This window comes from Mauremys mutica, chromosome 21, assembly GCF_020497125.1.
Source record: "Mauremys mutica isolate MM-2020 ecotype Southern chromosome 21, ASM2049712v1, whole genome shotgun sequence".
In the NCBI taxonomy this organism is placed as follows: domain Eukaryota; kingdom Metazoa; phylum Chordata; order Testudines; family Geoemydidae; genus Mauremys; species Mauremys mutica.
In genome coordinates this window covers 24,458,027-24,484,046 of record NC_059092.1, presented here as the reverse complement: position 1 = coordinate 24,484,046, position 26,020 = coordinate 24,458,027, and the positions used below count along the sequence as shown (strand labels likewise).

General features: G+C 57.0%; 1 protein-coding gene and 1 non-coding gene across 2 annotated transcripts; both read left to right on the top strand.

Annotated features, from left to right (window-relative positions):
- Window positions 1–2,040: 2,040 nt before the first annotated feature.
- LOC123354518 (unconventional myosin-Va-like) lies at window positions 2,041–7,193 on the top strand (the record flags this gene model as incomplete). Its single annotated transcript, XM_044996637.1, has 6 exons — window positions 2,041–2,073; window positions 2,509–2,624; window positions 3,225–3,399; window positions 3,782–3,875; window positions 5,113–5,256; window positions 7,165–7,193. Coding segments are annotated over exons 1-6 (591 nt in total), but the record flags the coding sequence as incomplete, so codon positions are not given.
- An 18,733-nt stretch (window positions 7,194–25,926) lies between these two features.
- On the top strand, window positions 25,927–26,020 carry TRNAV-UAC. Its single transcript has 2 exons — window positions 25,927–25,964; window positions 25,985–26,020. It is a non-coding gene; the product is annotated as a tRNA-Val (tRNA).

Genomic DNA, 26,020 nt, shown 5'->3' with positions numbered 1-26,020 from the left:
GGCCCGGGTCTTACAGCCATCTTCCCCCTGTCCTGGGCCTTCCTCCCCCTCTGGCAGGGGTCACAGGAGCGGCAGTGCTGCCGGACATGGGCAAAGACCCCAGGCCAGTAATAGTTCTGTAGCAGCATCTGCTGGGTACGCCAGGCTCCCTGGTGCCCTGAGGGGGGAATGTCATGGGCCCGGCACAGCAGCTGGTGGCGATACTCCTGGGGTACCACCAGCTGCCTCCTGATCCCCCCCCCGACTCCATTTTCCCTGGGGGAGCCCATTCTCGGTACAGGAACCCCTGCTCCCACAGGAACCTTTTCCGGCCACCTCGTCCCATGGTCTGTCCCCCCCCCCCCCCCCCGAGGCTGGCCACGTCCCCTATCCTCCGCAAGGAGGGGTCTTCCCGCACCGCGGCCCGGTACTCAGCCGCTGGGGCAGGGGCGGGGATCTGCTCTCTCTCACCGGCTGGGTCTGCGGCCGCAGCCTCTCTGAGCCCTGTCCCTGGGCGTTCCCTCCCCACCGGGTCAGGGTCCTGCGCCTCGGGCGGAGTACCTTCCCCGGTGTCAGGGTGCAGAGCCCTGCGTCGGCTCTGACTACGGTTCATGGCCAGGGCACCCCGGGTGTTACTCGGCCAGTCCTCAAGGTCTCCCCCCATTAACACCTCCGTGGGCAAATGTGGGTGCACCCCCACGTCCTTGGGGCCCTCCTTGTCCCCCCACTTCAGGTGTACCCTCACCACAGGCACCTTGAATGGGGTCCCGATCACACCCCTCAGGGTCAGGTAGGTGTTGGGCACCATCCGATCTGGGTCCACCACCTCGGGCCGGGCCAGCGTCACCTCTGCGCCCGTGTCCCAGTACCCAGTGACCTCCCTCCCGTCTACCTCCAGGGGAACAAGGCACTCTTTCCGGAGGGGTAGCCCCGTGCCCACCCTGTAAACCCAAAACTCAGGGCTGGGAGCATCCAGCCCCTCGGAGGGGTTGACCCGGGGCCCCCCTCCCTCCTTCACAGGTGGTACGCGGCCAGCCCCCCTTTCCTGCGAACGCTGCCCCTCATCCGGCTGGGTCTCTACCCAGTTAACCCGGTGGGGGGGTTGGTCTGCTCAGTTTGTCTGGGAGTTTGGGGCACTGGGACCGCAGGTGGCCCCTCTGGCCACAGTGATAGCAGCGCACGTCCTGTTGGTCCCCTCGAACCGGTCGGTTGTTCCTGGCGCTGGCCGTTCCCTTTGGGAGGGGATTCTCCCGATTCCCCTTTTGGGTGGTCTCAGGATGACTCTCTCTCTGCGTCGCGACGGGCCTGTTCCTTTGGGGTTCCTCCCTGCCACCCCCCAACCGGCTCTTCACATAGTCATCGGCCAGCCGCCCTGCATGTCGCGGGTTCTCTGGCTTTTGGTCCCTTAACCACAGCCTCAGGTCAGATGGGCACTGCTCATACAGCTGCTCCAGTACCAGCAGTTTAACCAGGTCCCCCTTCGTCTGGGCCCCATCTGCCCACTTGCTGGCGTATCCCTCCATGTGGACGGCCAGTTGCAGATAGGAGACCTCAGGGGTTTTATCCTGACTCCGGAACCTCTCCCGGTACATCTCAGGGGTCAGCCCAAACTCGCGCAGCAGGGCCTGCTTGAATGGGTCGTAGTTCCCTTTCTCCTCCTCTCCCAGTTGGCCGTACAATGCCACAGCTTTGGGGTCCAGTAAGGGGGTGAGAACCCGGAGCCTGTCCGCAGGATCCACCTGGTGCAGCTCGCAGGCCGTCTCAAAGGCACCCAGGAAGTCACCCATGTCCTCCCCCTCCTTGCGCGGGGCCAGGATGCACTTATCAAAGCTCCGTGCAGTCCTGGGCCCCCCCTCACTCACCGCCGCCCGGGGCCTGCTTCCCCCAGCCTCGCCAGGTCCAGCTCATGTTGACGCTGTCGCTGTTTCTCCGCCAGTCCCTGTTCCCTCTGTCGCGCCTCATGTTCCCTCTGTCTCGCTTCATGTTCCCTCTGTTCCTTACAATCCTCCAGCTTTCTCCGTTTTATCTCTCTCTCCCAGTCCAGCCGCTGGCGCTCCACGGATGAGCGTCGCTGGGACGATTCCCTGCTGGGGGGTGAGCTTCGCCGGGAGGATCCCCTGCTGGCCGGGGGGGTCACGGCGCCCTCGGTGCTCGCTGGGCTCCTCTTCCCCCTCCCCCTAGGCATAGGAATGGGGGGGTCTCGGGACGCCCTCAGCAGCCGGCTGACCACTCCCAGCCGGGCCAGACACTGGTACCTGGGCTGCCTCTGCCTGGCTGCTTCCCTCAGACAGGGATCGGTTCATTCCTGTGATCTTCCTCCTCCAGCTGGGCAATCAGCTGGTCCTTGGTGAGTTTCCCACGGCGCAGCCCCCTGTGCTTGCAAATCTCCACCAGGTCGCACTTGCGCCGCTTGGTATACATCTTCCTGCTGGCTGCTCGCAGGCCGGGGTGCTCGCCGCTCCCCACGGGTTCCAGGGGGACCCCTCGTGTGCCAGTCCTTGAGGTCACCACTCTCCTCCTGCTCCCCAGCAGAACATTGCGGAGATCCTGGGGTTGAACAGGAGCCCGGAGAAGATGGTGGAGGAAGACTCCATGATAGAGGAAGACTTGAAATATGCGTATGATGCTGTCCGGGTCTCCAATAAGTGAGTCTGTTTACTCAGTGTCTCAGCCATGTCTGGGTTTCCCATAATGCTGCTGTGGAAGCTTAAAACCCCCCTCCGGGGGTCTGGCCTCCAGGGCCGCCCAGAGGATTCAGGGGGCCTGGGGCAAAGCAATTTCAGGGGCCCCTTCCATGGAACGAGTTGCAATACTATAGAATGCGACATTCTCGTGGGGGCCTTGCGGGGCCCGGGGCAAATTGTCTCTCTCCCCCCTTGGGTGGCCCTGCCGCCCTCCAGCAGCGCTGGCCCTGGGGGAGCAGCAGGCCATCTGAGGTTGCAGGGATGCATTTGTGGTGGAGAGGCGAGACGGGGTTTGGGTGGCAAGAGCCAGGTCAGAGCCCTGACAATGGGAAGTGCGTGGTTCAGAGTGTGGAGACTTCAAAAAATTCCAGGTTCAAGTCTTCTGGGTTCTGTTCCAATCTCGGCCTTGGACTTAAGCAACCCCTGCCTCAGTTTCCCTAGCTGTAAAATGGGGGAAGCTTGCCTGTCTCACCCACGGAGGGGCATAGAGTTGAGGCCTTGCCAGCCTCCTGCCTGGTGAGCCAATCGCTGGCACCTCTGAGTTATTGCCCTTCCTTGCAGGCTACTCAAGAGCCAGCTGCAGGAGCAGCAGCAGGAGCTGGAAGGTCTCCGCCTGGACAACTGCTCCCTGAAGCAGCTGAGCAAGCAGCAGCAGAGCCTGATCCAGGACCTGCAACTGCAGCAGGAGGAGGGCGGGCTCCAGCACCAGATCGTCCAGCTGAAGAGAGAGAACCTGGTAAAGCGGGAGCGGGCCTGTTGGGATGGCGGGAGGGGGGTTGGTGGGAGCATTGCATGGCTGAGCTTGCAGTTCAAGACTTGCCCCAGCCTGGCCACGTAGCTGTGGCTGTGAGAAGGCTGATTGCTGCTCAGCATGCTGGGTAAACGCCCTGGTGCAGCGCACCCCCCGCCTCCCCATGCTGGGACTGGGCTCCATGGAGGGGCCATGTGCCTATTAGAGACGACAGTAGCTGGGGCAGCGTTCTGGCCAGCTGCTTTCCGTCTGCTGCAAGGCCTTCCTGGGGAGATCTTGCTGCTCCTGGCTGGGAGGGTGTATTGGAAAGAGAGGGTCCCCTCCAAGCACCAGGTGATGGACTATCCTTTCCCCGTGTGCTCCCCAGGATCTGAAGGGTCAGCTGGAGATGCAGGAGAAGAACATGCTCAAGCTTCAGAAGCAGCTGAAAACCTCCATGAAGCAAATCCAGGATCTCACAGGCAGGTGCCTCCTGTGACTGGCCCGCTGGGGGGCGAATGTCCTTTGTGGCCGGCCTAAAGGGGGGTTCTGCTCCCGACCGCATCCCCTAGCCTGGATGCAGCAGCTTCAAGCAGAAACACGGCTCTGCCGCCTCACCGCAGGAGCAGTGGGGGCTGGTGGGATGGGCCTGAGCGCTGCTCAGATGGCGAGGGGCCCTGGGCCTGGCGATGGCACTGCCGAGGCCTGAGCTAGAGGGGATGGGGCCCCTGCTCCCCCAGCTGCCCAATGAGACCCGCTAGGCAGCAGGGCAGAGGCGACCATCTGTGCACCATGAGCTCCGTTAATGCCAGCGTTTCTGCTTTTCCTTCAACGCCCCCTTACCTGCCACGGGGCATCGCTACCCGTCTGCACGAGAGCTGCTTTGCAGCCGGGAAGCAGAAATGAGCCTCTCGCTGACAGACGACCGACCAAAGTGGCTTTTCTTAGCCGCTGTTCTGGGCTCGCCTTGTGTCTCGTGTTGTCTCCTAATAGCAAAACTCCCACACGGCCCTTCTGTAAACCTCCATGTTCTGGGATGTGCTCCCCGAAAGCCCCACACTGAGCGCACAGGACCCCCATCACAGCTGCCAACCCCAGAGCAGAGCTAGCAATGCCTGGTGAATTGCAGAGTCAGACTGCTCTGATTCAGCGTCCCCTTCGCTATTGTGGGGTACAGAGCAGCAAGGGTACCCTACTACGGCACTGGCCGAGCAGGGAGCTTTGCAGAACTGGGGGTGCTCTTGGCAGCAGTTTGATGGAGGGGAGATGCTGGCTGGGTTTGTAGGCAGCTGATTAAAACTGGTGAGTGGAGAGTGACCAGACAGCAAACGTGAAAAGTCAGGACAAGGTTGGGGGGTAATAGGAGCCTATGTAAGAGAGACCCCAAATCAGAACTGTCCCTGTAAAATTGGGACATCTGGTCACTCCAGGTGGGTGCCATGGGGTACTGGACATTCACAGATTAAGAGGCGAGCAAGTGAAGGGTTATTTGCCAACAGCAGCTTACAGGGCTGCCTGGCAGCGTCCATCCGGTTTGCTCTCAGCCCAAGCAACCTCTAGCTCTGAATATCCCTCTGCCTGGGGCCCAGCTCTCCTGGCAGGAGTTCCCCGGGCAGAGGTGGGACCCCCAGTCCCTGCCCCACTCAGGAGTCAGGTTACGTGGCCCCGGATCCAAGCGGATGCTCTGACTCTAATGTTCTTGCTCCTTCCCCTGGGCAGCAAGCGGAGAGGCCCGGTTGCTGGAGCAGACGGTGGAAGAGATGGAAAGGCCCTTCGATGTCCCGTGCCCAGCGGGGGCATTCGGGGGCATGCTGGGGTGCAAAGCAGAGGATGAAGGGCGCCACATCAGGACCATCATCACAGGTGGGGGGCTGGAGCCCCACGGGGAGTTGTGGCTGAGGGTCTGTCTACACAGCAGTGTAAGTCCTGGCTCAAGCCAGACCCCCTTGTGTCCACACAATTCCCCATGGGCTCGAACCTCAGGGCCCAGGACCCTGCAGAGCTGGAGGGGCCGGGACTCTCCTATCCCCAGTGGCTTGAACAGACAGACTCCCTCGGGGCCTGTCGTGCTAGAGCAGCAGCAAGAGGCAGGTGTGATGCGGAGCAGCATATGCCGAGGCATCAATCGCGTCCCGCACAGCTGCGTGGTGCCAGTCTCGCTGCCGCACCTGGGCCATGGCGTGCAGACAGGCTCGTGGGAAGGCGCTCACGGAGCAGCAGGCTGGGACTGATGTGAGGAAAGATGACGTGTGGCTGGCTTGGCGGGATGACAGCCGGGGAGGGAAGTGCCCGAAGAGAATCTGCGCTGGGAGAGGTGCAAAATGGCCCGATGGAAAATGGGGACAAACTTCCCCTTTCTGAGCCCTTCCAGGGGAAGGATCCCTGGGCAGGTGCTTTAGGGCATTGGGCTACCCAAGCTGCTCCAGAGCCTCCACATTGCGCATGTCTTTCTAACCACGCTGACTTCTCCCGAGGAGCATCTGGGAATGGGACGTTCCCCATGGCCCGTGCAGAACTTCACTAAGCTCCTCTGCTACTTCGCCCTCCACTGCAGCTCCCCTTTCCGCCCGCACGCCTCGTCCCGTTCATCCCAGCCTCCCCGGATGCTTCTTGCCCCCGGAAAAGCAGCCAGTTCTGGGGTAGAGCACATCAGTGCTGCACTGGGAGTGAAGAACCCTGTATCCCTTTGAAACCTGCAGGGTAATGCAGGCACACTGGCAGAGCACTGCGGGTCTGGCCAGGACCGTGGGGGTGAATGTGCCGGTTCGGATCGAGCCGTGGGCTGTAGAATGGCCGTGTGAGTGGCGCTTGGTTTGCTGACCGGTCGGGAAGGCACATGAGGTTGAGTTGCCTCCTTTAATGAGGGCAGGGACCCTACATGGGAGCAGGCAGGGATGGGGTGGCTAATGGACAGCTGACTTTGAAAGGGGATGGGGGGGGTTCTGTTTATTTGGGGTGGATGGGAAGTCTCCAGCCCCACCTTGGTTAGTGCTGGGCCAGGCCAGCGGTGGCTCTGTGCTTATGAGCAATGACTGAACTCTTGTGCGTGGGTGAAGGGATTAAATCAAATGTGCACGTGCCCACGTGGGAGAGCCCAGGAATGCAGCCGTGGGGCAGGGGGGTCTGTGCATGTTAATTTCCATGAGACCGGAGGGCGACTGTCAGCAGCCGGAGGCCTCCTCCCCAAACCCTTCAGCAGACCTGCAGGACAGGAGCAGGAGCCTGCTAGGGGTGACCCCAAGCTGGCGAGGAGGGGAAGGAGGAGGACAGCACCTGGCTGGGCCAGATGTCGGCTCTGTCAGTGGGGGCGGGTGGAGTGGCTGTGCTGGAGGCTGGGGGGCAGAGGAATTGGGCAGGGTGGGGGCAGAGATGAAGCCCCTGCACGGGGAGGGAAGAGCAGAGGGGGCTGTGCCTGGAGAGGTGCTAACGGCAGGGAGGGGTGATGCCCCTCTGGGCGCTGGGCTGAGCTCAAGCTGCTTGGCTGTAATGAAAGGGGCGACTGGGCCTTGGGATCCGGGCTCTGTCCAGGTGATGGGCCCAGGTCGGGGTCAGAGGACGTATTGCTGAAGTTAGCAGGAGCTTGGCTCCTTCCGGGGAGGGGAGGGGTTTGAAATTGGGGCCCTGAATGCAGGGCCTGTCTCGTCCCACCTGTCGCTTGCTACGACCCCTCTGCCCTGTAGGCAGCTCCCGTGGGGCAGGCCCCAGCCTGTGACCTGTGGCTCAGACCTCCGGCTCCATCCCGGACTCACTCGGCCCCTTCTCGCCCTGCAGATTTCAAACCGCAGCACAGCCCCGGCGCCCTCCCACACTGCCGGCCTACGTCCTGTTCATGTGCTTCCGGTACGCGGACTCCGGCCACGACGAGCACGGGATCCGCTCGCTCTTCGCCGCCGTCGTCAGCGGCATCAAGCAGGTGGTGAAGGTACGGTGGTGGGGGACAGGCCGGGCGAGGGGGCAGGGGGATCGTGGCTCCTCTGTAGCCAATGGCTGAGGGGCGGCCCTCAGGCGCTGGCTCCCTACCGCTGGCACGTGCCCCCCACCCAATTGTTCCCTCTCGTGCCCGAGCTGCCCAGAAATGCCTCCTGCAGCCCCCAGGCATGTCCTTGTGTGACCCGGGGCAGGGGCCAGGGCGTTACTAGGGATCTGTGGTGCCACCCTCAGGAGTGTGCCCGTCGAGGAGGGCTTGGGGCCCTGGGGCTGAGGTGAGAGGCCGGCTCAGCACGGCTGCTCTGGGCCACTGCCTGGCTTGGAGGGGCAGGAGGCCTCGTCCTGCAGTAGCCGTGCTGCTTACGCGCATGGGGTGGATTGGGGTTTTTGTCGGGGTGGGGATCTGGGAGGTGCAGGCGGGCGCCATGATGGGGAGGTGCAGGCAGGCAGGTCGGCTCCCTGGGGTCAGCCAGCAGGAGCCTGAGGCTGCTGGTTTTCTGCCTCTGGCCAGAGGTGGCCTCAGTCACTGAGGGTGTCCCACTGCTCCACCCCCTGGGCAGGGGCTTGGGGCTGCCAGCAGGGAGGGCTGGGTTGCTGCTTCCCCCCTTCTTCCCCCCATGCAGAGGGAGAGGCCAGGGGTGTCTGGGGGCAGTGGTTGGGGGAGGTGTTGCTGCCCCAGCAGGGCATGTGGGGGAAGAGACCCCTCGGTCCCGGTGAGAGCCCTGCCGAGGAGTGTCCAGCCCCAGTGGCTGGGAAGAGGAGCGGAGGCCGCTCTCGCTGCAGTGTCGGTCCCCTGTGAGGGGCCTGGGCCCGGGCCTGGGCGGAGAAGGGAGCAAACGCTGATACTGATGTGATATTAATCCTTGTGTCTCAGGGGCTCCTCTGCAGGCTGGCAGCCCCCCAGCCTGGAGCACTGGGCCCTGCAGAAAGCAGAAGCTCTCGCTGGCCTGGCCATGCCTGGTGCCGCTTCTGCCTGCAGCTGCATTTGCCTCTGGCAGTGACTTTGGAGCCAGCCTGGGGCAGTGACGGCTCCTCCCCAGCACTGGCTGCATCAGGGCTCTTACTGCCTCTCAGCAGACGCTGCTCCCTGATGGGCAGTGGCCCCCAGGGTCCATCCCAACTCCCCTGATCGCTGGGGCCCCACGGCGCCGTGAGATGGAGATTGCTGGAGCTCGCCCATGGCTGCCAGCTGTGAACAATGAATCAGGGTGTCTCTGGAGCAGGCCCCGTGGTGACTGGGGACCCCGGACGCTGGTTGGGCTGTCGGGGAGCAACTGTAAAATCCAGGCCTCCCGAGGCAGCCAGGGGCACAAAGGGGGGGCTCGGCTGGGCTGAATGCAGCCACTTGTGTCTGCTGAGTGGCCTCCTGTTCTGGCCCTCGCACTGATTTGGGGGGAGGGATGCAGACCCCCAAGCAGCGGCTGGCTTTGCTGGTGTGCCCACGCCCTCTAGCGCGGCTCCCTGGCACAGTCTCCTCGTGCTCCCTCCTTGTGCGAGTCTCCAACGCCTGGGCCCCCCCACCCCACCCTGATGCGTCGCTTTGTGTCTCCCGCTCGCAGAAGCACAGCGAGGACTTCGGCGTGGTGGCGCTCTGGCTCGCCAACACCTGCTGCCTCACCAACTGCCTGAGACAGTACGGCGGGGACCAGGTGAGGGCACGGGGCCTGCTCCAGCACGGCACCTCCAGGCTGGCCTGGCCTGGCCTCCCCCGGCTGGGGGCTGCAGACCAGGTCACAGCCAGGAAGCAGCAGGCATGGGGGGGGCTGTCGAAGAAAAACTCAGTTCTCGCTTTCTGTTTGGGTGCAGCAAAATCAAATACTTTATTCTTTCTCTAGTAATTACAATAGAGGGAGGGAGTGTCCTAGGAAACAGGGTTGCCCCTTGTCCTGGACAGGTCTCTCTCAATTAGTAAACAATCACAACAAGCATTTATACCTTTGTTACAGACAATAGCTAGCAATCATGGAGACAGGAAAGAGAAAACATTTGCATTTGTTTATACATAAGCCTTTCTACTATCTTATTTGTCTCACTACTAGAAAAAAGCAAGGCTGCACATTTGGTTATCTGAATTGCAAGGTCGTAATAACTTTCACACAGTTCACTCTGTCTTACATTATCTTGCTTCTACAAATCTCACGTCATTAGGGTCACAGCTAGCCTAACTCATGCTAACTAACATTCAGATCCCTTCAAATCCTTATTAATTATTTCCTGGCTTCCACAGGGCTGTTTGCCTTTAGTGGGCTCCCCCTAGTTTCTTTTGAAACCAAGATGGCGCTGAGTCAGTCCCTGGCGCTGGCTTGGGCCAAAAGGCCTGTCTTGGCCCACTGCTCCGTGGCTGTTTACTTCAGCTTCTCTCCTTTGGGGTCAGTGGCTCCTGCCCTTGGCCTCAGACAGAACCTGGCCGGGCCATGGCCTCGCTGCTCCAAGGGGAAGCCTCTGGCTGATGCCGCCCTGCGTGTACTGGCTCTTTGCCTGCTATACTATGCAGCAAAGTGCACTTGCACTTACTGAATTTCATCTGGCTGATTTCACACCAGCTCTCCAAAGAGCTGCCTGTAGGCAGGGACAGCCGAAGGGGAATAACCGGTGAGGCAGAGGCACCTGAGACTGGTTCTGGGTGCCGTGCGTCAGGAAAGATGTGGATAAATTTAGTCCAGAGGCGAGCAACGAGAATGAGAACAGGCTTCCACAGCCTGACCGTGGAGAGAAGCTGAAAACTGGGCATGTTTAGTCTTGAGACGCAGAGCTTGGGGGATGGGAACCTGATGATTAGCCTTCAAATGCGTTAAGGGCCGTTACAAAGAGGACAGTGATCAATTCGCCATGTCCAGCCTTCAGAGGACAAGGAGTGATGGGCTTAATCTGCAGCAAGGGAGATCTAGGTGAGATATTAGGAAAATCTTTCAAACTCTCAGGGTAGCGACGCTCTGGAGGGAGGCGGTGGGATCCCCTCCCTGCAGGTTTTTAACAGGCTGGACGAACACCTGTCAGCGATGGCCGAGGTTTGGTCCTGCCCCAGCGCGGGGGGCTGGAATCTGACCTCTCGAGGTCCCCTCTAGCCCGACAAGCCTACGATTCTATGGTGAACCACAGCCCAGACCCTCTGGCTTCAAACTGGGCAGTAGCTGCTGGCCTGGGGAGGGGTCTCTTCCTACCAGCAAACCATCCACCCCCGAAGGGCTGAGAAGAACCCAGCCAGATCCCCTCCATGGAAGCCCCTGAGACCAGCATCCTCAGGGGATGTTCTGAGCACTAGAATAGGATGCCTGGGTGACCTGTACCGTGGGGATACTGGGTGCTGCTGGCTTCTTTACGCCACCTGCCTTGGGGAGGGGGGCAGGGGAGCTTATGGCAGTGGGGACAGAGTTGATCTTCAGTCACTGACCTGTGTCAGGTGCGCTGAGACCCCTGGGTGGGAATGTGACGGACTCTGGAGGGGAGACGTGTGCACTGGATGCTGGGGTGGGTCCCTGCATGGCTACCCCACAGCTCTCCAGAGCCCAGGGCGTGGCTCTGCCGGGCTCCAGCACCTCTCGGTCCACGAGCCCGGCCATTTGCTGTCTGCAGAGCTACCGGCTGGCCAACACCCCCAAGCAGAACCAGCACTGCCTAAAGAACTTCGACCTGGCCAGCCACTGCCAGAGCCTGGGTGACCTGGCCATCCAGATCTACCAGCAGCTGATCTGCGTGGCACAGAAAAAACTGAAACCCATGATTCAGGGGCGGCTCTACAAATTTGGCCGCCCCAAGCAATCATGCCCGGGAGGCGCCCCCGAGCCGCGGGAGCAGCGGACCTCCCGCGGGCATGACTGCGGAGGGTCCGCTGGTCGCGCGGCTCGGCTGGACCTCCCGCAGCTGCGGGCGGTTCGCTGGTCCGGCGGCTCCGGTTGAGCTGCCGCAGGCATGCCTGCGGGAGGTCCAGCCGAGCCGCGGGACCAGCGAACCGTCCGCAGTCATGCCTGCGGGAGGTCCACTGGAGCCGCCGGCCGAGCGTCCCCTCCGCAGTCATGCCTGCGGCAGGTCCGCTGCTCCCGGGGCTCCGGTGGACCTCCCGCAGGCATGACTGTGGCAGGTCCGCCGGCCCAGCCTGCCGCCCCCCCGGGAAAGGGCCGCCCCAGGCGGGTGCTTGCCCCGCTGGGCTGTGGAGCCGGCCCTGCCATGATTGGTAAGTACCGGCTGGGCCTCCTGGGAGCACTGTAGGGATGGGAGCGAGCTTGGTGTGACGAGCTGCACTCGAGGCGTGAGGGCAGCAGAGAGCTGGCTTCTGGCTCGGTGCTCGAGGCGGGGATGCCATGGCTAGGCCTGGCATAAAGGGGTCATGGTGGGCTGGGCAGACCTGGCATCTCGAGAGCAAGTGGCTGCCCCGTCCCCCTCAGTACAGCCTCAGAGGGACCCTGTTACCTGCCCAGTGACCCTCTGGGATTGAGGGTGGCTGGGGCACTGACCTGCCACAAGCCCTGTGGGGGGAGTGAGGAGATTAATGGCATGAGCTGGACAGGGCGGGGTGGGGGGTGGGGGGCGGGAAGGTCCCTGCTCTGCCGCCTGGCTGAGCGACTGCCCCCTGGGAGCGTGGCACTCGGGGCTAGTCTGGGTCTGCTCTGAATGGCAGCGAGCGGCAGGTGACTCACCAGATGGCAGGAGCCGGTCTGGAGGTGCAGCCTCCCAAACACAGCGCCTGGGCTGCGGGGTCCCGGGGCATGCACCGGGTGCTGCCCAGAGATCAGTGCCCAGGACGTACCCAGCCCCCCTGGGTGCCGAGAGCAGAGCCAGCCGCAGAGGCAGGGCCCTTTGCTCCCTGAGGGAAGGGCCCTGGGATTTCACCACCCGCTGGCCAGGCTGAGCTCAGTCTCCCTCCCCTCTGCCTTGCCAGTCGCCGCCATGCTGGAGAGCGAGACCATGCAGGGCCTGTCGTCGCCCAGATCCCCCAGTTACCGCAAGCAGCCGGCAGCTCCCGCCTACAGGCTGGACTCGCTCCTCCAGCAGCTCAGTTCCTTCCACGAGGCGCTGGGGAGGCACCAGCTGGAGCCCGTGGTCGTGGGCCAGGCCTTCCGGCAGCTCCTCTTCACTGTCAGCAGCGTGGCCCTCAACTACCTGCTCCTGAGGAGGGACGCCTGTTACTGGAGCCAGGGCCTCCTGCTCAGGTCAGTCCATCCCCTCCCGGCTCCCGTGGGGCTCGGGTGCTCCCCTGTCAGGCTGGTCTTGGGCTGGGCCTGGAGCCTCCTGGACTCTCTGTCCGGGGTTTTGTCCCTCCTAAGCTGGGCTTGGCCTGCGTGGCCCAGGCCCATCCTCCAGAGCACGGGACTGGGCGCTGGCCCCTCCTGGGCTCCGGCTGACTCCCAAGCGCTGGGTTTTCCATGGGCGTAGGGCTAATCCCACCTGGCCAGGGGGCGTCTGTAGAGGGGGAGGAAAAGCTCGAATTGCCAGGTTCCTATGGTGCCATCAGGCCTAGCTACTGTCCAGCTCTGCCCCCATCACTGGTGGGGCACCTCAATCTGCCTGCACGTATCCTCCTGACACCCCAGCGGTGGCAGTAATACCCCCCCGGGGAAGCTTGCTGTGCCAGAGACCTCAGGCAGGACTTGAACCCAGGTCACCAGAGTCCCAGGCTAGTGTCCTACCCCCTGGACCATCCTTCCTCCCACCTAGCTGGTTGGGAGTGGGGCCGCTCAGCTCTTCATGGCCCTGGGCTGCTATTGGCAGTTCTCCTGCTGGGTCGAGCCAAGCTGTGCCCGGCATGGGGATGTCCCGGCTGGCCGGGGGCACAAAAGTGGGGGGGGGGGGGAGCTGTGTCCTGGCTGACTAGTCTGGGGCGGGGGAGAACTGGGCCCAGCTGAGTGGAAGGGAAAATGATGCTCAAACTGGGGCCACCCGCTCCATTGCGTGGGCAACAGGGAGCCTCGTCCTGGGCAGTGCGGAGCCCAGGATGGGGCTTGAACCCTGGACGTGTGGCTCTAAAAACCTCCCCCCCCTGGGCGGAGCGAGGGAAGACACGAGCTGTCACGCTCCGGTCCCCGGTCCCAGCACTCGAGGGGGACAGAGCCGTGCTGGATACATTCCTAGTGCTGCAGCCGCAGAGAGCCACCCTGCTATGCGCTGACAGGCGCCAGGCTCCCCCAGGCAGCTGCTCTTAAGGGGCTGAGCTTATGGCTGGAGCGTCTCGGTGTGGCTCTGTTCCAGCTGCAACGTGAGTCAGCTGGAGGAGTGGCTGCGGGCCAAGGGCCTCCAGCAGAGCGGCGCCAGGGAGGTCCTGCAGCCCCTCATCCAGGCCACCAAGCTGCTGCAGGTGACGAAGACGACGCAGGAAGATGCTGAGGCCATCTGCTGCCTGTGCACGGCGCTGACCACTCTGCAGGTGACCGGCTGCTCCAGGAGCTCGGGGGTGATGGGCCACGGGCCTGGGCTCCGCCACCCTGGAGGGATCAAAGCTCCCCAAAGGAGGGGGTGGTGCTGGGGGAGGCCGTGTGCATTTGGGTAACTTGAGGGCACCACCCACCCCATGAAGGGAAAGCGCTTGGGCTGCCAGGGCCAGTGGCTCTGGGAGCTGGTACCAGGATGTGGCCCCTGATTCAGCCCCGAGGGCTCCCAGCCAGTGCCCAGGGCTCCTGCTCACTCGGGGGCCCACAGGCGGGCTCCTTCTGTAACTGCCCCAAGTTCCACCAGCCAGGACCTTGCTTGGGGTCCCTTCTCTGCTCCCCTAGGACTCCGCTTCCTGCCGGCCCCGGCATGGGGACCAGATGGGCCCTGTCCTCTTTGCTCGGGACTTGCTACCTTGGTGGGCTTGGAAGGGGCATGAGGCCATGGGCCGGGCTGGAAGGGCCCTTGGAATTCCCAGCCTGGCTCTAGCGCCCGCTCCACTGGCCGCCGTCCAGCCCCGTCACCTCTGCGCTCCCTCCTTGCAGATCGTGAAGATCCTGCAGGCCTACACGCCCGCCGCCGGGCTGGAGGAGCGCGTCAGCCCCAGCTTCATAAGCAGCGTAGAGGTGAGTGAGGCCTTTCTCTCCCCCTCCCCCCCCGACTCAGTTGTGCTGGCAGGCAGCCGCGCGGAGTTGCTTTAGCCTGCTGCTGGAGAGTTGGCCTGAGCTGGCCAGGTGCTTGAGCCAGCCATGGCTGTAAGGAGGGGCTGGGGGCTGGACTGGGGAGGGGGGGGTGAGAATTGCTGGAGACTGGATTGTTTCTCCCCACACAGAACCGGCTGGCAGAGCGAACTCCAGCTGGCCCCTGCCAGCTGCTGGTGGACACGGCTCACCTGTTCCCCGTGCACCTGCCCTTCTCCTGCTCTCCCGTGCAGCTGGATGAGCTCCGCATCCCTGACAGCATTAACCTGACGTTCCTGACCCGGGTCTGAGCGCCGCCGTGTTGATGCTCCTGGGGAAGATGCGGTCTCACAACCGTGTGCAGGGTACTGGCTGCCGTGCCCTAGACATACCCTTTTTCCTTGGAAAGGAGCCAGCGGCTCAGGCTGAAATTTCAGGGTGCTGGCATGAGGCTACAGCTCCAGAAACGGCCCCTTCTAAAATTCAAAACTCTGGCAGAAATTTCCTCTCGGAAACGTCCGCTTGCCCAGCTCTGCCGCATGCCCGGCACGTCCCTCCCTGCTCGGAGCCCGAGGGCTTTTTGCAACGGGCCCTCGGGGAATGCTGTGCAGGGGGGTAAAGGTGCTTCCCTTACACGCCTGGGTCTGCACGCCATAGCCGAGCGGGGCAACGCGGGGCGCCCGTGCTGTGGGCTGCGCGATCGCTGACTGACCCACCTCCTCTGGAACTGCAGTGCTCCCTGGCGGTGTGTGGGGGGCGGGTTTACGGCACATGGGGCAGCATCTGAGCACTTGGGAGCAGGTTTAAAAGCATGTCCTGAGTGTGGCTGGCTGGGCAGGGAGTCCCCACTGCTGCTGAGTGAGGAAGCAGCTGCCAGGTGGAGCCAGGTTAGGGGGCTTGTCCTCCTTGCTGCAGGCGGCTGCTCTTGACCCAGTACCCACTGGGCATCCGTGGGTGTCTCTGGGGGGTGCTGTTCCTGCCCCCTCAGCTGCTAGGGCCTGGGGGAGAGAAGCCAGGCCTGGGGGCTGCCTGCCCAGCAGCTGGGGGTGGGAGAGGAGCTCTCTTCATGTGGCCTGTGTTCAGTGAAACGCCTCTTAAAAATTGTGTGAAGTGAATAAAAGTCTCTTTAGTAATAAGCTGGAGGCTGGTCTCCCTCGCGAGTCGCCGATCTCCGGGCCGGGGGGTGGGTGGGTGTGTGTGTGTAGGGGGGGAGGCTGTGTGCAGTCTCTGGGGGGAGCATTGGGAGCTGTGCTCTAGTAACGGGACAGAGGCCACCTGCGAGGCTGGAGCTTGACTTGAGACCGCTGGTAAGGGGAGCGGAAGGTTTGTTAGGCGCTGCAGACATGAGTCCCAGGTTGTCTCCAGCAGGCCCCAGGCTGTGTCCTTTACCTCGGACACTGGCCACCTGATCCTGGGTGTTCACAGGTCCTTGGAGTTTAGCAGGTGAATCCGACCCCCAGGCCAGGGAATGTTTTCCCCACTTCCAGGGGGAGAAAACCGGGGCAGTGGATGAGTAGTGGGTAGAGCTGGGCCAGGAACCCAGGTATCCTGGGCTGCAATAGGGGCCTACATGCTCCATCCCCAGCTAGCACCTGGGCCTTCCTCTCTCTCTGCTTCTGCTTGAAACTTCCTGGGGTGCTGGGACAGAACACGCAGGCTCCCCAGCAGTTCCTGCCCCTGCCCAGCTCCAGCCAATCACACCTGGCCTCTCCTCTACAGGAGTATGAAGATTTGCTAGGGGAGGGGGATACTCTTACCCCTGTACTTCAGCTCAGTCGAGTCCCCGGATTTGGGAGAGTCCAGGGCTTATGGGGGTGCCGAAGTGGGAAGGTTCTTGCTGTGAGGTGAATGCTGAGTGGGGAGGATTGACCTGGGAAGGTTGCAGGGGGTTGTGCTGGGACTAGCTGCCTTGGGGAAGGGAGGATACCTGAGCATGTAACATGAGAACCCAGGAGGGGGGTTGGAGGCCAGGTGACACCTCTGCCCCGGATGCTGGACAAACGCTGGGGGAGGAGCCGGGGGGAGGCTGAGTGAGGGGCGGGGGGGAGTTTCAGTTTGGAGCTGGCTGGGAAATGGAGGGGAGCCCCGACGGGGCTTGGGCTTCCCTGGGGCCCCAGATGGACCAAACTAAAGGGGGTCCTGTTGTCTGTACCGGCAAGACCTGTCTGGGACTGTGTTCCTGTCATCTTACAAACCTCTGTGTTACTGGCTGGCTGAGAGTCACGTCTGACTACGAAGTGGGGGTGCAGGACCCTCTGGCTTCCCCAGGACCCCGCCTGGGTGGACTCGCTGGGGGAAGCGCATGGAGGGGCAGAGGATGCTGAATGCTCTGTCGAAGAAAACTCATCAGCTGGTCATTCAGGAAATCCTGAATTTCCGAACATGCTAGATCCCACTGCAATGCCTTCCCAGCTTCAGTTATATTCAGTACCATCTCTCTCAATAAATTCTGGGTCAGAGAACTAAGGGCGGAAATGACATGTAACTCACCCACTCCGGTTCGCACTTGTGTCAGCTGTGCCCCAGAAATCAGGCCAGTGGCCTTCTCTAATTGGCCCAATTTCTCATCATGCTCCTGGGTCTTAAAAATATTCCAAACAGCAGCTGCAGAATTGGCCCCATCCCACAAGGATCCGGCTAGATCCCTCTTCTTTCTAGAGGAAATAACCCAGGCCCTCAGTTGTGCTAATCTAATGGCAGCCCCTTGGGAACAATTTGGATATGTAGAGGTGATCTGAAAACTAGATAAAGGCAATGTAAACTTCACAGTCCCTAGTGTAGTGTTTAGTACAGTCCACCGATATTCTGGCACATTTCCCCTCAGCGTAGGTCTATACCACATCTGTTGGTTGTAGACCTGCATATATTTCTGAGAGGCATTAATATCAATAGCATAAGAGGGAGTGTATTGCAATAAAGTACAAGTCACATTATCAGTCACTGGAATGGTCTCAAGACAGGTAAAATTCCCAGTAGTAGAACAAACTCTTTGGGTAGTCGTTTGATTATTCACTAATTGGGTAACCAAATAACAATAAGGGCCTCTTTCAGGTAACATAGCACAAATTCCAGGAATAACCATCATATCTACTTCACTATGGAATCCATCAATTTCATATCTAAAGTCTAGGGGCTGATCTGCAGTAATATTATGGATCTCTATTGCCACTGAGCCATTTGTTTTCCACTCAATGGTTCTCTCATATGAAGTCTGTTGAACTTTAAAAAATAGGCTTTCTGAGCAATATTCTAATAAATCACTAAGATGGGAAGGTCTGGGCCAACGAATCTCATTAGAATATACAATTTCGTTTACATCTGGATAAATTACAGAAGTGACGGCCAGGGTTGAGGGGCTAGTAGGGGTAACCTTTGTGGTAGCAAGGTGCTTTTGGTAGTCATTATCTGAAAGCCAATTAGGGAGGGCAGTACATCCCCAGGGTACTTGTCCATAAGCACAGAGCCCTGCCCCTGGAAGAAATCCAAGCCACCATTGAACCCCACACGCCCAAGCACGCTCCCCACAGTTCCCTCCTTGCCAATAAACGATGCTTCGTTTCTTCCACCAGGGCCAGTTCATAATGTCTCTTTTAGTCAGGAATCCCTGAACTCTGGAGGAGTTTGCAGAACGAATGTATCTTCTCCTCTTCCCCAAAAACAATCGTGGTCTAGCATGATAAAGGGAAGAGGGTTGTAATGTGGGAATACCTTTAGAAAAATCCAAAGGCACAGTAGGTCCGTCAGAGGACAAGGGAGAGGTTTCTAGCACGTCACCTTGTCCTCTTCTTCCGCTGTCCAGCAGGTGCAGCAGGGCTAGAAGAAGGAGCACGTTGATCATCAGTAGGTGTGGCCTCCCGAGGTGGAGGGGTCTTTTTGCAGTGCGATGCATGGGTCCAGGCAGGTAGTCCTTGACACTTCACAGCAGTGTTGGTAGTCAACAGGACTTGGAAAGGGCCTTTCCAGCGTGGAGCCAGGGCAGTCTTTCGTTGATGGACCTTTATGTAGACCCAGTCTCCCGGTTCCAATGAGTGGCAAGGTTGCACAGGATCCTTCGGTAAGGCTTCCTTCACCTGTGTATAAAAAGACTTAACACATTTCATTAGTGCCTGACAATACTTAAGCATTATATCATCCATCAAATGAATGTCTATCTGAGCTAAGGTCAGTGGGGGTGCAGTTGGTAGTCGCATTGGGCGCCCCGTCAAAATCTCATGAGGGCTGAGTCCAGTCTTTCGATTGGGAATGGCTCTCATACTCATCAGTGCCAATGGAAGGGCATCTGGCCACTTTAAGTTCGTTTCAGCACAAATCTTGGCCAGTTTATTTTTTAAAATCCCGTTCTGGCGTTCCACTGTCCCAGCAGATTGTGGGTGATGAGGGCAGTGAAGGTTGTGTTGGATCTGCAAAGTTGTACATAACTCCTTTACAATCTGTCCAGTAAAGTGAGTTCCACGATCACTGTTGATACTCACAGGAATGCCAAAACGAGGGACAAAATCCTTAAGCAGAAGTTTCACAACAGTCCTGGCATCTGCCTTCCTGCAGGGAAAAGCTTCAACCCAATTGGTAAATACATCAACTAAAACCAATACATATTCATAACCACAACATTTAGACATTTGAATAAAATCAATCTGAATATTTACAAAAGGTCCCCAAGGAGGAGGGTGGGCTGCTCGCATAGCTTTAACAGCTTTACCAATGTTGTGTTGTTGACAAATCACACAGTGTTGACAGTAGGAATGGGCAACAGAAGGGAAAATGGGTGCAAACCAATCTCGGGCAACTGCAGCAACCATCCCCCCTTTGCTCACGTGTGCCATCCCATGGTATATGCGAGCAAGATAGGGCAATAACATCTTTGGTGCCACCAGGCGACCATCCGGGGCACGCCAAAGATTATCAGAATGTAAAATGCAGCCAGCAGCACTCCAAGAGTGCTTCTCAGTTCTTGATGTTGCCTCCTGGATCTTAGCCAGATCGTCAAGGGAGGCCAGTGAAGGCTGCTCTATCAGTACACAGGAATGTACAGCCTGAGGTGCAGAAAGAGCCGCTGTCCTAGCTGCAGAGTCAGCTAGAGCATTCCCACGGGTAACTTCATCATGAGGGGTCTTGTGAGCAGTACATTTAACAACAGCTATAGCTGTAGGCAACAAAAGAGCATCCAAAAGAGCAGAAACATAAAAACCATTCTTAATAGGAGAACCAGTGGATGTAAGGAAGCCTCTATATTTCCAAAGCAATCCAAAATCATGAACCACTCCAAAAGCATAACGAGAATCCGTATAGATAGTGACCGTTTGATCTCTAGCCAGAACACAAGCTCGAGTCAAAGCCACAAGTTCAGCTACTTGAGAGGAAAACACTGAAGAAAGGAAAGCACTTTCAACAACAGCATAGGTAGTGCAGACAGCATAACCAGCAACTAATTTACCCTTAGAATCTCGCAAGCACGAGCCATCCACAAAATAAAGGAGATCAGGATTCTGCAAAGGCACATCCAGTAAATCATCTCTAGGACGAGTAAGAACAGACGTTACAAACACACAATCATGTGGGGTTCCATCTTCAGGCCCAGGCAACAAAGAGGCTGGATTAAGAACAGGGCAACGAGCCAAAGTAATATGAGAGGAAGAAAGCAAAACCAGTTCATATTTGATAAGACGAGAAGCGGATAAATGCTGCGTCCTAGATTTCAACAAGAGTGCAGCCACAGCATGCGGAACACACACACTCAAAGGAGAACCCAATACAATAGATTCAGATAACTGAACAGAAAGGGCCGTTGCCGCTACAGCCCGTAAACAAGGGGAAAATCCTACCGCCACAGTGTCTAAGGCAGTACTGTAGTAGGCAATTGGACGGTGTTTGTCCCCGTGCTTTTGCGTTAGTACAGCCAAAGCAAACCCATTACGCTCATGACAGAAAAGAGTAAAGGGTTTAGTATAATCAGGAAGTCCCAGGGCCGGAGCAGTAGATACTCTCTGTTTAATAGCAACAAAAGCGCTCTCAGCCTCTGGGGGCCAAGGAAGAGGTTCAGGGGTACCAGACTTAGTCAGATCCTGTAAGGGTTTAATCACTGTTGCATAACCTAAAATCCACTGCCTGCAATATCCAGTCATGCCCAGAAAAGTACGCATGTGAGAAACAGTACTAGGCCTAGGCATATTTAAAATAGCTGAAATACGAGAGTCTGATAAATGACGCTTGCCATAAGAAATATCATGACCAAGATAATGAACCTTGGGTTGACACAGTTGGAGTTTTTCTCGGGATGCTTTGTGACCTTTGGCAGCTAAAGCAGTTAAAAGAGTCAGAGTATCAGTTTTAGAAGAGTCAAAAGAGAAAGACGCCAGTAAAAGGTCATCCACATATTGTATAAGTACTGATTTTCCAAGGAAAACCACATCATCCAGATCCTTCTTCAGGATCTGAGAAAACAGGGAGGGAGATTCAGTATACCCTTGGGGTAACCTGGTCCAGGTATACTGACATCCTTTATAAGTAAAGGCAAACAAATACTGACTATCTGGGTGAATTGGAATGGAAAAAAAGGCTGAACACAAATCTACAACAGAGAAATAAGTGGCTGACGGTGGAATACAAGAAAGAATTGTAGCTGGATTTGGAACCACTGGAAAAGAAGGCAAAACCACAGCATTAATAGCGCGAAGGTCTTGAACAAACCGATAGGTATTCCTTCCTGGCTTCTTTACAGGAAAGATAGGAGTATTACAAGAACTAATAGTGGGAACAATAATACCCTGTTGCAATAAAGATTCTATAACCGGAGCTATGCCTGCCACTGCTTCAGGACGCAGTGGGTACTGTGGAATCCTTGGCAAAAGCTTAGCAGGATCCACAAAAATCTTAACCAGCTCGGCTGTTCTAATCTGTCCCACTTCATTTGCATGACGAGACCAGAGATGGGGGGGCACTTGTGACAACAAATGCACAAGGTCAGGGCTGAGTGGAGACTTCGACGCAGCTGGCTCGGATATATGGAGTGTAGCCAACACCAGGTTAGTATTCTCATCAGGAACCTGTAAGAATACGCCATCTGGTGTACAGTAGATGGTACAACCTAATTTACACAACAGATCTCTTCCCAGCAAATTCACAGGAGAAGTAGAACTGAGTAGAAAGGAATGTTTATCTTCAAGAGGGCCAAGACAAATTTCAAGGGGTACTGAGACAGGATGCGAAACAGGACAGTTTGAAATGCCCACAGCATTAACAGACAAAGCGGACAAAGGAACAGAGGGAAACTCCGAGGATCTCAGAGCAGACCTACTAGCCCCAGTGTCTACAAGACAAGTAACAGATTTACCAGCAATATTACAATCAACAAACGGGCCTTCTTGATTAATAGAAATTAAAGGATTCATGATGCAGTTACGTTCCCTCAGGCTGTCCTAGTAAGGGGTTCCTTGTGGGGAGAAAACAGGCGCTTCAGGATTGGGGAACTGAGTAGGATTTTGAGCAAATCGATTTGGACACTCATTTCTCCAGTGTCCCTCCTGACCACACAAGTGGCATGCAGTGCTCCCAGTCGGGGCAGGATTCTGGGCAGGATATGAGGAACCTCGTCCCATACCTCTCCCACGACCTCGTCCCCGTCCTCTTCTCATTCCCCCACGACCCCTATTCTGATAAGTTTGTAACTGTAAAGCCATAAGTTTTGTTTCACTGGTTTCTTTCTTCTGGTCTATGCAAGCTGTACAATGATTTGCAACTGTCACCAATTCTGAAAGGGGTTTAGTTTGCCAGCCAATACAAATAGTTCTCAATGGTTGCTGAACTTTTGGCAAGAGTCCCTGAACAAAAGCAGCTCCCACCGCTTCCCTGGCATTATCAGCTGGATCAGTAATTCCCGAATGCTGTTCAAAGACCTTAGTCAGTCTATCAAGATAATCAGCAGGGGATTCTCCCTTATTTTGTTTACAATTTGCAATCTTGGTCCAATCTGTTTTCTTAGGACAAACTTCTGAAATAGAGGTCAAGAGACGATTCCTAGCCTCTGTCAAAGCATCCCCAATACCAGGGTCGGCATCAGGCCAAGCCGCCTGTCTGTTAAGGCGTTGCTGTACTTCGGCGGGCAGTACAGCTCGTAAAAGTTGATTAATATCTGCCCAAGATGGATTATAGCACTGAATCACTGTCTGGAGCTCTTCTCTAAACTTTACTGGCTCCTCCCTGATTTTAGGAAAGTCTTTCACCAAGTTTCTAAGATCTCCAGGTGTCCACGGGGCATGTACCTTAATTAACCCCCCTATCGCTCCAGCTCCAGGCAAGTCCCTTAAAGGAGCCTGGAGTGCCTGTGTCGTGCTTCTAAGAAAGTAGCCGGCATGGTTATCAGCAGAAGCAGGGTTAACCGGACTACTGGTGTCAGTCAGTAGGGAAGAAGATAATTCTTCCGAAGAAGGAGAATGAACAACTTGTGCAGTTGATAATTGCGGCGACGAAACAATTACTGCCTGCACAGCCCGAGAAGGGGGGCCGAGGGGGAAACCTGCTGCGGCTGTGGAATGCTGCTAAAAAAATCCACTATATCTTCTGTAGTCTCCTCCTCACTTTCAGGTTTAACTAATTGAGGATAAAGAGAAGCAGAGGGCTGCACTGAAGCAGGAAGACATTTGGATGTCTGACATTTAAGTTTTAAATCTTGTACTTCAGTTTTTAATTTCTCCTGGGAGTCCTTCAGACTCCGCACCCGAGACTCATGGAGTCTCTTTGTTGCTTCCTCCCACCAAGACAGAAACTGCTCGCACTGCGCAGCAGAGGTGTGTGATTTAAGGGCTTCCCGGAGGCATGTAAGTTTATCTAACTCAAAGGTACCTTCTAATGGGCATTGTTTAAATGAATTTTCACGCGTGTACAGATTCCAATCATTTAAATACCTGCAGGTTTTAGGACCATAATGTACGTACATGTAATATGCTGGGGTACCCTTAGGGGGTAAAGTGGAAAGTTTAGACTGTTCCCCCCCCATGTTCCAGTCACACCAACTGAAGGGGTCCCTGTCCGCGCTAGCGGACCAGAATCTAAGAATCCCTCCCTACAGGGCACTCACGTACAGGAGAGACTCACAAGAAAGACTACGACCCTCGTACATCTCCTTTCAGCAAAGAGCGTCGGCTAAAGACTCCATTTCCGGGAGATAAACCCGCATACTCTAATTGCATCCAGGGAGACGATCAGATTGTCAGTAGCCCACACAGAAGGGAAAGGGAGGGAAAATGGGTTCACACACTCCTAGACCCAGGCAGCTTCCTCGCCGGACTATGCCAAGCTGAGTCAGCCCACCGTGGGTCGGATCTCCTAAAGATCCACTAGTTACTGGGCTTGCGTTAGACTACTCCTGATCATTAGCAATCGCTTCACAGGGCAATCTGGGCGTCTTCCAGCAACGAACACTCACACAGGTATACACACACACACACACACCAAGGCCTCTTTTCCTCTATTTAACCCTTTTTTAACCTTTTTAAAAAAATTTTTCTTTTTTATTTTATTTTTTTTTTTAACCAAGATGCATCATTACCTGGTCCGGACCAATACCATGAGGCGGTATGACAACCCCTCTTGAGGCGGTAAAAACCCCTCAGCACCGGTGCATTCTAATGCATTACCTTATGCATTACCTGTTGGCCAACTCAGCAGTTCCCAGTACTGCTATAACTAACCTTCTTGGGGCCTCTCCCCAATACCACTCTGCATTTGATCCTGCTGCACAGTCAATAAGTTCAGATGGCGTGAGCCCAACAGAAACAGACGTCCCCCACAGACAGTCCTCCTCCGATACCCCAATAGAGATTTCAAAAGGTCTCTTACCTCTATTGTGGCGCCATGGGGTTCGAAGGGGAACGATCCGTAGCAGCCGTCTGTGTGTCCGTGGGCGTTGCCATCCCGGACGAGCCCCCAAATTGTCGAAGAAAACTCAGTTCTCGCTTATGTTTAGGTGCAGCAAAAACAAATACTTTATTATAATACTCTAGTGAACACAAGAGGGAGAGAGTGTCAGGAACTGGGTTGCCCCTTGTCCTGAACAGATCTCTCTCAATTAGTAAAACAATCATAACAATCTTTATACCTTCTTAACAGACAGTGGCTAGCAAACTTGCAGACAGTAAAAGTAAACATTTGCATTTGTTTATACATAAGCCTATTCATTATCTTATTTGTCTGCAATACCAGAACAGAAAACAAGACTGCAATTCACAAGGTCGTAACGACTTTTCACACAATTCACTCTGCACCAGATACAGGGTAACAGCTTAACCTCTGCTAATTAGCTAACATACATTAAGATCCCTTCAAACCTTTATTAATTAATTCTTGGCCTCCACAGCTCCAAGGAGAGACCCAGGAGGTGAAGCCGTGTGAGCTGCTTGCCCTGGGGACAGTCTGCTCCAAGGGAGAGGAGGCTCCCCAGAGTCCTGCCTGGCTTTGTGGGGAGCAGTTCCAGAGCATCGCCTGGGGACTCCGTGACAATGGGTCTGGGGTGTGTGCTGTACCCTCCTGGGGCTGATGTGAGAGCACCAGCCCAAAACCCATGCAAGAGCAGCACTGCAAATTCCCTGGTGCTCGTGCCATGGGTGGCCTCTCCCTTATGGGAACATCTGGGCAGAGACTTTGAAGGTTCATAAGAACCAGGGCCGGCTCCAGCGTTTTTTCTGCCCTAAGTGCTGGGAAAAAAACAACAAAAAAACCGCAATCGACTTCATTCTTCAGTGGCAATTCGGCAGCAGGTCCTTCCCTCTGCGAGGGACTGGGGGACCTGCCGCCCAAGAGCCTGACGTGCCACCCCTTTCCGTTGGCCGCCCTAAGCACCTGCTTGCTGTGCTGGTGCCTGGAGCCGGCCCTGATAAGAACAGCTGTACTGGATCAGAGCAATGGTCTCTCCAGCCCAGTGGCCCTGAGGGAATGAACAGAACATGGAATCATCAAGTGATTCGTTCCCCGCTGCCCAAACAGTAGCCCCACCCCTTTCACTTGAGGCAACGCCCCTGCCCCCCCTTCCCCCCCAGACCCCTCCTCCCGCTCACTGCTCTCCGTCCCCTCCCCACCCTCACTCGCCCTTACGGTCATTACAAAGTGGCAAGGCAGAGCCCTCCCATTTTTAAAGTCCTGGGGTGTTGTTCCCCCCTGTTCAGGCCCCCCTGGGGCCCTGCACTTTGCACAGCTCTCCCTGATTTCAGCTGTTAGTGAGGGAGCGTCACTGCTAGCGCAGACTGGGCAGTTTCTTGCATGAGAGACACTGTCCCAAAGCAGGACTAACGCTTAGAGCTGGTTCTCAGTGATTTCAGCTCTGTTGGGCTGCAGCAAGACTCTCCATTGAGTCTCAGATGGAAAAAAAGTGCCAGGAGAAGCAGGCAGTCGTAACCAGCTGTTATTACACAGGGAAGAACAAAAGGGTCAAATGGGGCCTGGAACCCTTAAGAAGAATCCACCCCACCGAGTACCAACACTTGTCGCTACCTGCTGCCAGCTCCACTGAGAATGTTTTGGGGTCACTCCTTGGCTTTATCAGCCTAGGGGTTTTGGAGAATTGTAATTAGCAGGTGCTCTAGTGGCACAATTGGTTAGCGCACAGTACTTACAGGGCAGTGCTGAGAGGAGCTATGCTGAGGTTGTGAGTTCAAGCCTCACCTGGAGCA